General features: G+C 41.5%; 1 protein-coding gene across 4 annotated transcripts in view; it reads right to left on the minus strand.

Moving 5' to 3' along the window:
* Positions 1-15700, minus strand: part of KPNA6 (karyopherin subunit alpha 6) — a 58362-nt gene that overhangs the window by 35741 nt on the left and 6921 nt on the right. The window contains exon 2 of one of the 4 annotated variants that reach the window (XM_064589554.1): positions 5548-5642. The exons of the other annotated variants lie outside the window; for them this stretch is intronic. Coding sequence (XP_064445624.1) covers positions 5548-5642 — 95 coding nt within the window. The remainder of the gene's footprint in view (positions 1-5547; positions 5643-15700) is intronic. 4 annotated transcript variants of the gene reach the window in all.

The following is a 15700-nucleotide window of genomic DNA, read 5'->3' on the forward strand; positions in this document are numbered from 1 at the left end:
ATTTTAACTTGAGAATTACTGGCAATCAATTCTCTAATTAGTGCATATGAACAGGGAGCAAGTGAAAACTTTGCCAAGATGTCTGCCTAAGAGTTCCACCTTCTATCCACTATATCTGATTTTTAGGAACTCATTTTCATAGTAATAGGTTTTTCTTTGCAGTGACTTCTCTCCTTAGACCACAAATCCAACCAGCCATAAACTTAAAGTATCTCTGACGCTGTGTGAACACCTATACAACCAGAATTAACTAAATCAAAATTCTTCCAAAACAGATAAAGTCAGCCATGATGCGATTGGAAGGGTGGGAAGACAACACACAACACAAATGACAGAGGTAAATTTGGACATTTTCAAAGATGCTCTTCCGAAACTTACCTGGCTCAGTTTCTTATCATAGGCTGGCTTAAATTTTACCTGTCTTCTTGCTGGTCTATCTAGTAGATAATTACGAAGTTTATGGCAAAGTTTTGGTATTACTGATTTACAACTTTGCTAGTTAAAATCGGCACCATAGGAATAGTTCCAGTAATCTCACCACCTGAAATTCTTTTTTTTTAAGATTCATTTTTAAGTAATCTCTACCCCCAACATGGGGCTCAAACTCACAACCTTGAGATCAAGAGTCACATGCTCCACTGACTGAGCCAGCCAGGTGCCCCTACCACCTGCCGTTCTTTATCCTAAGAATCAGTCACTTGTGAGTGTATTTTTTCATTCACCTCCCTACCCAAGCTACTGCCCCATTTCTCTGTTCTCATAAAGAGCAAAAAAACTTTCTGTCCCCCTTTTATTAAGAATTATTTATTTATTAAGAATTTATTTTATTTTTAGAGATAACAAGAGAGCACATGCAAGCAGGGGAGAGGGGGAGAAGGAGAGAGGGAGAGAGAAATTATCTTAAGCAGACTCCAGGCTCTGCGCAGAGCCTGATGCAGGGCTCAATCTCATGACCTGAGTGAAATCCAGAGTCAGACGCTTAACTGACTGAACCACCCAGGTGCCCCATGAATTACTTAAACACTAAAAAACTGAAAGAGCATAAGAAACATCTATAAACTCTCTTTTCAGATTCAACAATTAAAACAAAAAACAAAAAAACATGGGGCTTAACTCATGACCCTGAGATGAAGACCTGGACTGAGATCAAGAGTCAGACACTTAACCAACTGAGCCACCCAGGTGCCCCAAGATTCAACAAGTTTTAACAACGCCATATTTGTTTTACTCCATCAGATGTACGGATATTTTTAACATACATGTATATATATTTTAACTGGACATTTCAAAGTTGTAAATGTCACAACTTGCACTAGACCCTTATTACTTTAGTATGTGCCTAATTAGGACCTTCTTACATAACCACAATTTCAAACCTAAGAAAATTAACGAAACATCTATTATCTAGTCCATACTCAAATTTTCTTACTTATTTCAAAATGGTTGTTATAGCAAGTTGGGGTTTTTTTTCCCCCCAACCCAAGCCAGAACCCAGTCAAGGTTCACCCACTGTATTAGTCTTTTAACATTTTATTATGGAAAATTTCAAATATATACAAAAGTAGACAGAATAATCTCAATGCAATCACTCAGATTCAATAATCAACCAGTAGCCATTAACCTGTTTCTATCTACTCCCAGATCCTGAATCACTTAAGCAAATTCCTGACACCTCATCTATATATATTTCAGTATGTAGCCTCAAACAATAAAAACTTTTTTAAAATAACAATATGATTATTCTAACATCTGGTCATTTTTAATCTATAAAATCCCTATCCTTCTCTCCCCCGATCCCTTTATTTACTTGTGATACTGACTTTCTGAAGAGATTAGGTCAGCTGTCTTTTTTTTTTTTTTTTAAAGATTTTATTTATTTGCAAGAGAGAGAATGAGAGACAGAGAGCATGAGAGGGAGGAGGGTCAGAGGGAGAAGCAGACTCCCTGCCGAGCAGGGAGCCCGATATGGGACTCGATCCCGGGACTCCAGGATCATGACCTGAGCCGAAGACAGTCGCTTAACCAACTGAGCCACCCAGGCGCCCCTAGGTCAGCTGTCTTAAATGAATGCCCTGCATTCTCATTTTTTGTCATTAATTTATATGCCCATCTCTTGTATTTCCTGTAAAACCGAAGTTAGGTCTTAAGGCTAGAGTAGATTCAGGTTCACAATATTTTTTTTTCAAAAAAGTTTTTATTTATCTGAGAAAAAGAGATCTGTGCAAGCAAGCATGTTGGGGGGGAGGGGCAGACCGAGAGGGAGAAGCAGGCTCCCTGCTAAGCAGGGAGCCTGACCAGGGGCTCAATCCCAGGACTCTGGGATCATGACCTGAGCCAAAGGCAGAGGGTGTCCTGACTGAGCCACCCATGCGCCCTGGGTTCACAATATGTTTTTGGCAATAATACATTAAGGGGATGCTCTGTTTCATGCTTATCACATCAGGAGGCATGTAATGGTGGGCTGCCCAAATGATAATAAATTTGGTAAGATGGCAACCTGATCTCTCTTGACAGTCATCTACATACCCTAAGTCTCCATTCACTTTAATTTTGTTGTGACATGTTTCTTGAATATTACATATTTTATGATAAAATGACCAAGTTTTAAAAATAGGCATTAACCATTATTGTTCAATCTGTGTGCTCTGTTCACTCTTCTAACTCTTCAAATTGACTTCTATTCCTTCTGTTCCACAGAAAACTGCTTTTATCAAGGTCACAACCTCCCTGTTGCCATATCTAATGGATAGAAATTTCTGTCCTCTTCTAAGCCCTCAGTAGGATTACTAATCCCTTCTCTCTCGGAAACACTGTTGTCTTGGCACCACTCCCAACTCATCCAGTTTTCTCTGTCCTCTTAATGGCTCCTCCTCCCTATATCTACGTACTGGTTTCTATCTTCACTCTCTTACTAGCTGATTTCATCCATTCCGGTGATAACTTAGAAATTTATGTCCCAAGCTCAGCCTTTTCCCTTGAGCTCCAGACCCATATATTCAACTACCTATCAAAATCTTTCCTTGGATATCCAAAACTACTCTAATTCCCCTCACCCAAAAAGCAACAGCAACAACATTTACAAGTTACTCAACCCAAAACCCAAGTAAAAACCATCCCTGATTCCTTCTCTCTCCACTTTCATCTAATCTAATATTGCCAAAACCTGTCTCAGTTTTATCTCCAAATATATCTTGAAGGTATTTACATGTCTTTCAATCCTGACCCCCACACCATCCAAGTCACTACTATCTCTCACCTGACTACTAAAGCAACCCCTACCTCTTCCTTTCTTCCCCCACACCCCCATTCATCACCACAATAAAACCAGAGATGCCACTGCTCCCATGTAGAATAAAATCCTTTTTCCAATTCAAGGTCCTGCCTATATATTCATCTCATCTCATTCAACTCCGTACCTTCATTCATCATATGCTCCTGTCACAATGGCCCTATCAGTATTTGGAGGCTGTTTCCGGTTGCAGTCTTCACACTTCCTGTTTTCTCTCTGCCCGCAATGCTCTTCCCTAGCTCTTAGAATTGCTAGGTCCTTTCCTCATTACCCTAACCCACAGTCAGCTACTCTATTTTTGTCAGAACACCTGTTTTATTTCCTTCGTTACACGATTTTACAGTCTGTGCCTATTCTCTTCTGTAGGACGTTTTAAGTTCCGCAAAGGCAGAGACCTTTGTTTTATCTCCAGTACTTCTTCAATATTTACTGAACACCTACACTGCCTCAGACACAAGGCCTAGCTGTAACAGCTGCGTAATACGTGTTTGCCGGTAAGTGAGGAAGGGTACAGCAAAGAAATCTTCCTGTGCCTGGAGTGGAGCACAACTTCCAAAGGCAGATTTTAGAAGGGTTTCTTCCTAGAAACCCAGAAACCATAGGTTTCCTCCAGAATTGATATGAAAACTGAATAAAAACAAGTCGTAAAGCAGGACACAAGTGCTTCAGAATACATTTTGGACTGCTAAATCTAGTGACCTTGACAGCCTTGATTCTGACTTTCTAATTTGTCACTGATGGTCACCTTTGTCTTCTTAAAACTCCACCCATGATTCTGACAGCACCACCTTCTCCCACTTCTACCTTTCCTACAACTCCTCAGGTTTCATACTGTGTTCTCTTCAGTGCCCAACTCTGTCAGTGTGGATCAAAGTTCTACCTTCGGTCCTCTTCTCAGCAGGAGCAGCCCCCTCCTCAAGCCTCCACTTTTATGCCAAGTATCAAATCCCTACTGTTACTGCCTCCTGAAAGTGTATTTCCAAATGCCTACTGGCTGTATCTCTACCTCCCTTTCTCTTTAAACCAATTTTTTCTATCTTCCCTCATTCGGTTAATGCCATTACCATTCATTACCTTCCTCCTCCCCAAATTTCAACTATTGATAAACTGATTTTTACCTGTGCCAGTCTCTCCGTAACCAGTCTATCCAGCTTCCTCTGAGCCTTTTCTCAACTAGGCCTCAACCATGGCCTATAAATCATTGAACAAAACACTAACATAGTTTCTAATGGGTCACTAGTATGACCCCAGTCCCCCCTTAAAGTACCCGCTTGAGAAAATCTTAAGGCTGCGAAAAGAATTTACTGTTTGTTCCACCAATACCTGAAAATAGGGCCCCATCTCCGAGGCTCTGTGGCCTAAGGTCAATAAGCACCAGTTAGCAAACCCAGATGGGTTTCAGATGAACTAATCCCCCTTTCTCACATTTTGTAACTTTTCACTTCCCTTACTCTTCTGGGCCCCCTTTCTCTGGCCCCTCTATTCGTCCATCCTCCCTTTAAAATGCCCAGTTAACCATGTAGAAATCGACATTGAATTCAGTGCACACGTTTCCCTGTTATAATAGTAACATTATTGATTAAAATCTATCTGCCCTTGTCACTTTAACTAGTGTCCACTTTATCTTTGACTCGTTACCCAAATTGGTTCCTACTGACAACCTGCAATGATACTGTTTTAGTTTAGAACTCATCACCTCTCACATCTAAACCATTAAATCTTTGAAAGCAAGAACCCATGGCACAGTGCACACCACACACATGCTCTCAAATGTTCCATCTAACATCTTAAACTTCAGTCTCCCAAAGGATCCAAAGTGGTTAACAACACATTCAACAAAATAAAAATATAAAACCAAAAATCTGGTATAGGAATATACCAATTTGTACAGAAGACAGGGAAAGATGAGGGCCACCTAGGTGGCTCAGATGGTTAAGCATATGATTCTTGATTCTGGCCCAGGTCATAATCTTAGGGTTGTGAGATCGAGCCCCACATTGAGCTCCATGCTCAGCGTGGAGTCTGCTTGTCCCTCTCCCTCTACTCCTCACCCCCTTCCACTTATGCTCTCTCAATCTCAAATAAATAAAACCTTAAAAACAAAACAAAACAGGGAAAAATATAGATAGATAGACAGCAGGATAAGAATCAATTATTAAAACTGAGTTGCATTTTGTGGCAATTGGGTGGCTTAGCTGATTAAGCATCTGCCTTTAGCTCAAGTCATGATCTCAGGGTCCTGGAATTGAGCCCCTTACCAGGTTCCCTGCTCAGGGGGGAGTCTACTTCTCCCTCTGCCTCTCCCCCCAACTCGTGCTTGTTCCCGGATGTGTGCTCTCTCAAATAAATAAATCTGAAAAAAACAAAAACAAGAACAAAAACAAAAACAACTGAGGTGCCTTTTGACATGTTAGCTGCCTGGCAGCCAAAACAAAGCAACGAGTGAACACTTACATAATTTTCATTATCCATGATGGTGCTTTTTTTTTTTTTTTTAAATAAAAGATTTGAGAGGAATCCTCACTGAGAGCGGAGCCCGCTCCCAAGCCCCCACGATCATGACCTGAGCTGAAATCAAGAGTTAGACGCCCAACCAACTGAGCCACCCAGGCGTCCCTGTGATGGTGCCTTTTGAAGGACAAAAGTTTTAAATTTTGACTAAGTCCATTTTATCTTTTTCTTTTTTTTTTTTTCTTTAGGTATAATTCTTTTTTTAAAGATTTTATTTTATTTTATTTTGACAGAGAAAGATCCAGCGAGAGAGGGAACACAAGTAAGGGGAGTGGGAGAGGGAGAAGATCTTTTTCCTTTTTGGTTGCTTGTGCTGATGTTGTATCTAAGAAACTGTCTAACCCAAGGTCATGAAGATCTACTGTTTTTTTTAAAGAATTTTTTATTTATTCATTTGAGACAGAGAGATAGAGAGAGAGAGAGAGAGTAGGAGCAGTGGGGAGAGGTGGAGGGAGAGGGAGAAGCAGACTCCCCACTGAGCAGGGAGCCTGATGTGGGGCTCGATCCCAGGACCTGGAGATCATGACCTGAGCCGAAGGCAGACGCTTAACAACTGAGCCACCCAGGTGCCCCTTTGTTGTTGTTGTTTTTTTAAAGATTTTATTTATTTATTTGACACAGAGAGATATAGCAAGAGAGGGAACACTGGCGGGGAAGTGCGAGAGGGAGAAGTAGACTTCCTGCGGAGCAGGGAGCCTGATGCAGGGCTCAACCCCAGGACCCTGGGATCACAACCTGAACGGAAGGCAGACGCTTAACGACTGAGCCACCCAGGCGCCCCTACTCCTGTTTTCTTAAAAGAGTTTTATAGTTTTAGCCCTTTACATTTCTCTTTGATCCACTGAGTTAATTTTGTATAAGGTGGGGGAGGGGGTGAGTGTCCAACTTCATTCTTTCGTAAATGGATACCTATTCTTTTTAGGCATTATATATAATACCTAACACATGAGAATAAAGACAAACCAGTGATCCACATAAGTCCTTTCTTAATGAATCTATCTTTAACTGCGATGCCTTCAAAGTTAATGGTTTTTATGATTAAACCAGTCTATTAAACCAACAAACTGCTGCAGAATACAACAACTTCCTTTCCTATGTCAAGTTTCTTAGTTCTCTGTCAGGCCCCAACGCCAGCAAGAATCATGATGCCCCTGCCAAGAAAATCACAGATCTGTGTCCTCACTGCTAGGTATGAAGTAGTCTTCTGAGTTCAGCCCAGAATGCTTTCTAAAGTCTCTAGCCATGGTCAAAAGGTTTTATCTAAATCCAGAGTAAAAGCCAAGATACCCTTTTGAAAGATCTTTGAAATATCCCAAAGTATGTCTAACCTCTATGAGGGGATATTCCCAGGGAAAATTCAAATTTGAATGGTAATAATTTAGTAATAATCTGCTTAGCTTTTAAGGCTAAACTCATATAAAACCCCCATTTTAGTGGTAGGGAGACCAAGGCATAACTTGCAGAAGGACCCAGCTAATTAAATGGGTCTAACCCAGGTATTTCTTAAAAGCCAATGCTCTCTCCATTACATATACCTTACTTAACAGCCTACTAGCCACAAGGGGACTCCCTTGTTATTTTCTGGTAGGAGTGTCAATGTTCCTTCTACTACCCTACCCATTGCCTGAGTCAATCCCTCAAATGAGGTGTGATCCAGTTCTTGCCAGGAATGGGGAATACAAATATTAGGTGACAACAACACTAATAGGAACAGAAGTAGAAAAATGTAGGGACTGGCAAGTGGTTAGGCAATCATTTGAAGGCTGTTTGCCACTTCAAAGGAAAAGCAAAAACAACCACTTGAGTTAATCCTCCTTGTTTTAGAAGTGCCCCACGTGCATGTGTTTGTGTGGAAGGGAGTCACCAGCGGTGGCGGCAGCTACACTGATGATACCGAGTTGAGGGAAATATGATGAGCTGAGATAAATGTCATTTAAGTATGGTGTAGGGCTTGAAAATGTTTTTAAAAAGTTCAACATTACGGGGGTGCCTGGGTGGCTCAGTTAAGCATCTGACTCTTGATTTCAGCTCAGGTCATGATCTCGGGTTGTGAGATTGGGCCTGGCGTTGGGCTCCAGGTTCAGTGGGGAGTCGGCTACTCTCCCTCTCCCTCTGCCCCTCCCCCTGCTCATACTCTCTAATAAATAAAATCTTTAAAAATAAAATAAAATAGGGGTGCCTGGGTGGCTCAGTTAAGCGTCTGCCTTTGGCTCAGGTCATGATCCCAGGGTTCTGGGATCGAGCCCCGCATCAGGCTCCTTGCTTGGCAGGAAGCCTGCTTCTCCCTCTCCCACTCCCCCTGCTTGCGTTCCTGCTCTCGCTCTCTCTGTCAAATAAATAAATAAAATCTTAAAAAAAGAAATAAATAAAAATTACATTTAAAAATCTTTTTAAAAAGTTCAACATTATGTAAATGGACAAGGGTTCATCAAGGGTTTGTATTAGAAAGGAATAGGTAGGCTGAGAGAAGGCAGCTGTGCTAGATGGATCACCAAAAGGCATGCTAGAAACAGTGTGGTACTGGTGAAAGGAGCTACAAGGCTAGACAATCTGATTTCCGGCCTTGTTATTTAATAAATGTACAAACTTGGGTGTCATTTAACTGTATCTTGATTTTCCTACCCTTACCCTGTCTCATACCACAGAGTTATAATGAAGATAAATGAGAATATACACAAAACTACTTTAGGATTAGGTTTGGTAATAGCTTTTCAAACTTCTGGAATTTCTCCCCTAGCTTCATGACCAGGAAATACTGCAAACAAGAAAACAGTATATCAAACAGGTACGACAGCATGAAGCTCTCAGGGTATTATCTGCCAGCCTGTCAGAAATGCTAGTCACAAAGACAATGGGAGAGGCTCTTCTATGGGACAACTGGGTCAGTCCACAATGGGGCCATAATAAGGCTACTCCTATTCTGGCCGATCCTCACAGGACTGGGCTGAGCAGTGATCACTCTAGGAAACAAAGCTGAATCTATGAACTAGGTGGTCTGGCTAAAAGACCACGTGGAAAAACTGTATCTGCATACACAACTATGTATTCAAAGCTCAAGGTCTAAGTGAAGTATGGCACACCGAGGTACTGAATCAATCAGATGTTGATAGTCCCAGAGACTAGTTCTCTAATGCTAATTCTCCCACAGATTTACTAGTCCTTTTGGCCTTTGAGTCTATATGTAAGTGCAATGGTCAGACCTAGGGGTGGGAAGTAAGGGGTAGTGAGAAACACAGGACAGTACTAGGATAGCTATAGCCCAAACTCCAGTTTCTCCAAAAGAAAATTTCCAACTATCCTTTGTAGACTGTGCAGAATCTGGAAGCTCTCACCTTCTTAGGGACAACCCACTGCCACTGCCACCAGGTGCTACAAGGAACTAAGATGAATTAAAGTAGGGAAATCGGGATGCCTGAGTGGCTCAGTTGGTTAAGCATCTGCCTTTGGCTCAGGTCATGATCCCAGGGTCCTGGGATCGAGTCCCCCATTGGGCTCCCTGCTCAGCGGGGAGTCTGCTTCTCCCTGCTGTGCTCTCTCTGACAAATAAATAAAATCTTTAAAGAAAAATTTAAAAAATAAAGTAGAGGAGGAGCTCAACTTCCACTGAAGCCAGCCCCAAAATATTCACTGAATATCTTCCAAGCACTCACACTTTTCAAGGAATCAAGAAAATAGGAGCACCTGACTGGTTCAGTCGGTAAAAGTGTGTAACTCTTGATCTTGGGGTTGTAAGTTCGAACGTCACATTAGGTGTAGAGATTACTTAAAATAAACTCTTGGGGCGCCTGGGTGGCTCAGTCGGTTAAGTGTCTGCCTTTGGCTTGGGTCATGATCCCAGGGTCAAGCCCCACATTGGGCTCTAGCTCCAAACTGGGCTCCCTGCTCAGCGGGGAGCCTGCTTCTCCCTCTCCCTCTGCTGCTCCCCTGGCTTGTGCTGTCAAATAAATAAAATTTTACCAGACTGATGAATCACTGAACTCTGCCTCTGAAACCAATAATACATTATATGTTAATTAATTGAATTTGAAATAAATAAAATCTTAAAATGTATATGTATGCGTATATATATATATTTTTTCCAAATAATCATCTCCAAACTGACTCAAATAGACAAGTGATTTATTATTCATTTAAAAAAACGTTTGTGCCAGGCACTGTGTAAAGGTTTCTGCCTTTAGGAAGTTTTACAACTTGGGGCACCTGGGTGGCTCAGCTGTTAAGCGTCTGCCTTCGACTCAGGTCGTGATCCCAGGGTCCTTGGATCAAGCCCCATATCGGGCTCCCTGCTCCGCGGGAAGCCTGCTTCTCCCCCTCCCACTCTCCCTGCTTGTGTTCCCTCTCTCGCTGTGTCTCTCTGTCAAATAAATAAAATCTTAAAAAAAAGGAAGTTTTACAACTTACTTTGCTCTCATAGCATCAAGAATATAATAGACAATGAATCTAAATGTTCAGTGAGTTCAGAAGGTGGGAGTGAGAACTATCTGCCCTAAGTATAAGCTCTACAGGGGTCTTTAGAGGCTAGATGGTTAATATTTCTTTTTTTTTTTTTTAAGATTTTATCTATTTATTTGGGAGAGAGCACACTAGAGAGAGAAAGAGCAAGAGTGTGCAAGTACGAGCGGGGGGGGGGGGGGGAGCAGTTTCCTGCAGGGCAAGGAGCCCAGGACCCTAAGATCATGACCTGAGCCGAAGGCAGACCATTAACCAACTGAGCCACCTAGGTGCCCCACTAGATGGTTAATATTTCTGAAGATAATAGGGGTGGGGAGGGAGAACAGTTCACCAGGAGCAAAGATTAGGAGATTAGAAAGCCCAAGGTTGGTTTGAGGAACAATAACAGTTTGGTTAGGTATAAAAACAAAGGTCTACAGCAAAACGTCCCTGAGATATACAAAAGAACAGCCGGCCAGTTGGCCTCTATTCTGCAGCACTACGCTGCTCCATCCCTAGTTCGTAATAAGGAGGGTTCTACATTGTCAGTGTCTGTAGGTTGAATTACAGAAATCTCTCTGATTAGCTCTGTTTTAACCTTTAGTAATCTGAGAAAGGGCTTTTCCAAGAGCCCTTCTGACAAATTAAAAGCAGAGATTTCTCTAACCCGTATATATTAATCCAAAAAGAAGGAGCCAATTTTGGGAGGCAGTCTTCTGAGGCCCCATATACAAAGGGCCCAAGACAATATGGGGGAGGAGCACCAGACTGAGAGGCCACACAAAGGGAATCCTTTCTGCCCTCAGAAGGCATGCTGTGGACAGACATCCAGTGTTGCCCCCTTAAACCCTATCAACTCCTTCCAAAATGATGTAGTGAGAAAGAGCACCAATTTGGAAGGCAGGTAGATTGGGCTCCAATCCCAATGGCAGAACCACTACCTTTGAGTCCCTACATCCATTATCTATAAAATGAGCATAATAGACTTCATAGTCCTGTAGGACTGATGAAGTAATATGATGGTGTCTAGGGCCTCGGTGCTGAATCAATGATACTTTCTTTTTCTTCTCAGCTCCTACTCTGAAAGGTCTCAATTCCCCGTGAGGGCAATTTCTAGGAAGTTAGGGTCAAAGAGGACAGCTATATTTTCTTGCTCTCTATAATAGGTGGTTTTTCCTTTTCTCCTAACACTGTAGCTCCTTTCTCTTGATCCTTACCCTTCTAGTCCATCTTCACTCCCTCCAAAGCTAGGCTGTAAGAATCAATGAGCCAGCATTTTAAAAAAGGGCCTATTCTTGGGGTGCCTGGGTGGCTCAGTCAGTTGAGCATCCAATCATTGGTTTCTGCTCAGGTAGTGATCTCATGGGTCGTGAGATCAGGCCCTGTGTTGGCTCCCTGCTCAGCAGGGAGTCTGCTTGAAGAATCTCTCCCTCTGCCACTCCCCCCAGTCTCTCTCAGATAAATAAATCTTTAAAAAAAGGGGGGGGGATGACTATTCTCTACCATTTACGTCACCCCAAAGCAATTCCAATCATGTCTCATTAGACAATTATTGCCTCTTTGGAAGATGGTGATAACTTTCAAATCTACACCTGCAATCCACACTTAATACCCAAGGGGTTCCTTCCACCCATATCCCAGAAACATCTCTTTTTTTTTTTAAAGTAGGCTCCCTACCCAGCGTGGAGCCCAACGCAGGACTTGAACTCAAGACCTGAGCGGAGATCAAAAATCAGACACCTAACTGACAGAAACATCTTTTTTTTTTTTTTTTTTTTAGATTTTATTTATTTGCGAGAGAGAGAATGAGAGACAGAGAGCATGAGAGGGAGGAGGGTCAGAGGGAGAAGCAGACTCCCTGCTCAGCAGGGAGCCCGATGCGGGACTTGATCCCGGGACTCCAGGATCATGACCTGAGCCGAAGGCAGTGGCTTAACCGACTGAGCCACCCAGGCGCCCCAGAAACATCTTTTAAAAAGCATGTTAAGGGCGCCTGGGTGGCTCAGTCGTTAAGCATCTGCCTTCGGCTCAGGTCATGACCCCAGGGTCCTGGGATCGAGCCCCGCATCGGGCTCCCTGCTCCGCGGGGAAGCCTGCTTCTCCCTCTCCCACTCCCCCTGCTTGTGTTCCCTCCCTCGCTGTGTCTCTCTCTGCCAAATAAATAAATAAAATCTAAAAAAAGAAATAAAAAACAAAAAGCATGTTAAATTTTTTTTTAAGTTGTCACCTTTTCCATAAACCTGCTCCTTATACATTTCTTTTAATTCACAATCCACAAGCCCTAATTTGAAATTCCGAAATCAAAAGAGCTCTGAAAATAAGATATTTAGTAAATACAGCTTCAAAACACATTCAGCAAAACTCGAACAAAACATGAGACTACAGCCTTTATTTATCCCACTTAATGGGTTGCTACAAAATATTAGTAATACTTGACTATATAGGACTCTACCCCAGATTCTGTTGGAGGTGCTATCCAACTCTTATACACTATAAGGCCTTTCTAAAATCTAAACGATTAAAATTCTGAAATATCTGGCATAAATGGTTTCTTTTAAAGGCATGCATTCTCAATGGGGGAAATACTGCACCCAAAAGGGTAAAAGTGGTTCGTGGGGAGTGGGGGGACTTACATATTACAATGGTATGTGGTGCTCCAAAGCTCAACATTATCAATAAAGTCTTATTTCTCAGTATTTAATTTCTCTCAATGGATTGTCTTGAATATCACATGAGCAGTACTGACACTGATTTCATGGAAAGCAGACAACAGGTATGCAAGATGCGTACTCAAAGTATGGTGAACAGAAGACCACAACTGGGGGACTTCCTCTTGACTGACCACTAGATCTCAAAGTCATACAAGAAGTGGCCTGTGCACACCTGTTATGCCTTCTGGATGTTATTTATGCTTTATACTCGGTGCTTTTGTGTGTGACACGGGTTTTCTGGAAATTAAAAGTTTATATTTTATTATTTAATTCTACAAACTAAAATTTGTCATAATTAGTTATGCCAAGTATTGAAAAGAAAAATGTCAACAATATCTAAAAGAATATCTGAAAGCTAGTTAAGTTGTAAGTTTTTTCATATCAAGCTGTTTAAAAGTTCACTAAAAATAACTTTAAGTGATTTTTTCCTATTACTGGAAAATGAACAGCTTTGAATGATTTTAATTTATTACATTAGTTATTTATAAATGCTAATTTGCATGTGCAATTTGATACATTAGCATTCACGTAAGTAAATTACTTTAAAAGTTACTCAGCAAATACAGCTATAAAACTTAAATGCAAACAGCTTTTAATTTTAACTTTTAACCTAAAATTTTTGTTTCATCATTCTTAACCTTACATTGAATAAAAAGCAAGCGTTATGTCTACTCTCTTTATGTATAAAGCATAGACATACTACCATACATAAAAAGAGTATATCTGTGTGTTAAAATTTCATGGGAGGGATGCATCAGGAAAAAAAAAAAGTCTAAAAGGGCTCCTTAGGAGGGGAAAGAAAGGTTGAGAAAATACTGATAACAAGGAATTAGGGGTCTGTACCAACATCTCAGCTTTTCAAGCCAGAAACTTGGGAGTTACTCTTGACAACTTTCCCCTTATCCCCACATCCAATCAATAAGAAATGCCAGTTTTATTTCCCAATTATTTTTGCACTCTTTTCTCCATTCCTACTGCCAACTGCCCTAACTCAGGTCTTCAGGATTTCTTGTGTAGACTTTATAAGAGCCTCCTTAACCTCTTCTTTCTCCATATAATACAAACTTCTTGAAACAGTTTGCCTCTCCTCGCTCATTCCTTAGCCAGCTCCAATTTGCTTGTATGCCATCAAAACTGTTTTTGTAAAAGCAACTGATCAGGTGCATGATGTTAAATTCAACCAATCTTTTTAGTCCATGTTTTGCTGGTCCTCTTAGCAGCACTCAACCCTGACAACCATTTCCTTCTTGAAATACTCTTTTTCCTTGGTTTTTGAGACATCAATCACTGTTTTCTTCTTCCAATTCTGGCTGCTGATCCCCATCTTGCGTATTAAGGCTGATGCACGTTGGGGTTCTCTTTTCAGCCCATCTCCCATGATACATCAGTGATTCCATGATTTTAGTTACCATATATAGAAAAATAGATGATCAAACATCTATCTCCATCCCCAGACCTCACTCTTGGAGCTTCAGACTTCTATAATCCAATTGCTTTTTGGACATTTTCCCCTAGAGGTCAGACAGACACCTCAAAATGTCAAAATTTAAACTCATCCCAGTTAACAGCATCACTATCCACTCTGCTGCTGAAGGCAAGAGGTCTAGGAGTCATGCTTTTAATTCCCCCACCCGCCCCATCAGCCTCCCGGTGAAATTAATAACCAAGTCCTGCTAATTCAAATTCCTAACTCTCTTATTCCTTACTATTACCACCTCAGTTGCCATCATCATCTCTTGCCAGGACTACTGCACTACTTAAGAACCAACCACTTTGGGGCACCTGGGCGGCTCAGTCGTTAAGCGTCTGCATTCGGCTCAGGTCATGATCCCAGGGTCCTGGGATCGAGCCCCGTGTCAGGTTCCCTGCTCCGCGGGGAAGGCTGCTTCTCCCTCTCCCACTCCCCCAGCTTGTGTTCCCTCTCTTGGTGTGTCTCTCTCTCTGTCCAAATAAATAAATAAAATCTTTAAAAAAAAACAAACAAACCACTTAAAGAACCTCCTGGTTGGAATCCTATTGCAGCCTAATTCATCCTCCTACAGCTGTCCAAGTCATATAAATAAATAAATTTGATCATATCACTTCTAAGATTAAAATGGCATTTCACTATCATCAGGATAAAGTCCAAATATCATTCCCCCCATGCTACCAATCCCTTTAGTCTACCAATCTTCTGCTTCTGAAATAATCATTCCCACCCTGCCACTGACAATTCTTTTCCCTAGGTCAGATCTCACTTAGCTTAAAAGGCCTTCCCTGATTCCCTTGGGCGAGGGTGGACCCCCTTACTATATGTGTCCACAGCGTTCTGGACTGCCTCATCCAAATACTTACCATTTTTCACTGGTCTCCAAAGTGTGGGACACAAGATTAACTAGGAGGTAGGAATAAAAACATATGTATATATGCTAATATACTAATATATGTATTAGGAAGGCTTACCTTTATTGTAGGTGTATATATACATAAGCCTATTAATATTGGCAAGATGGCAATGTTTATCTGTTGGTCACATGGCCAAATTTTCCTGAAGGAAGACTGGAAGTTATACCAAGGTGAGGATACTTGTTCACTCACATTTAAGATACTGCCTCATAATGTAGTTTGTTTGGGTGCCTAGTTAAGTGGATTTACAAGCTACTTAGTTGTTATTTTTTTTTTAAAGACTTTATTTATTTGACAGAGAGAGAAAGCACAAGAGGGAGGGGGGTGCAGCATGCAAAGGGAGAGAGAGAAGCAAGCTCCTTACTCAGCAGGC

The sequence above is a fragment of the Mirounga angustirostris genome, unplaced genomic scaffold (assembly GCF_029215605.1).
Source record: "Mirounga angustirostris isolate CCGP_5_RB_7025 unplaced genomic scaffold, mMirAng1.0.hap1 SCAF_4, whole genome shotgun sequence".
NCBI classification, from domain to species: domain Eukaryota; kingdom Metazoa; phylum Chordata; class Mammalia; order Carnivora; family Phocidae; genus Mirounga; species Mirounga angustirostris.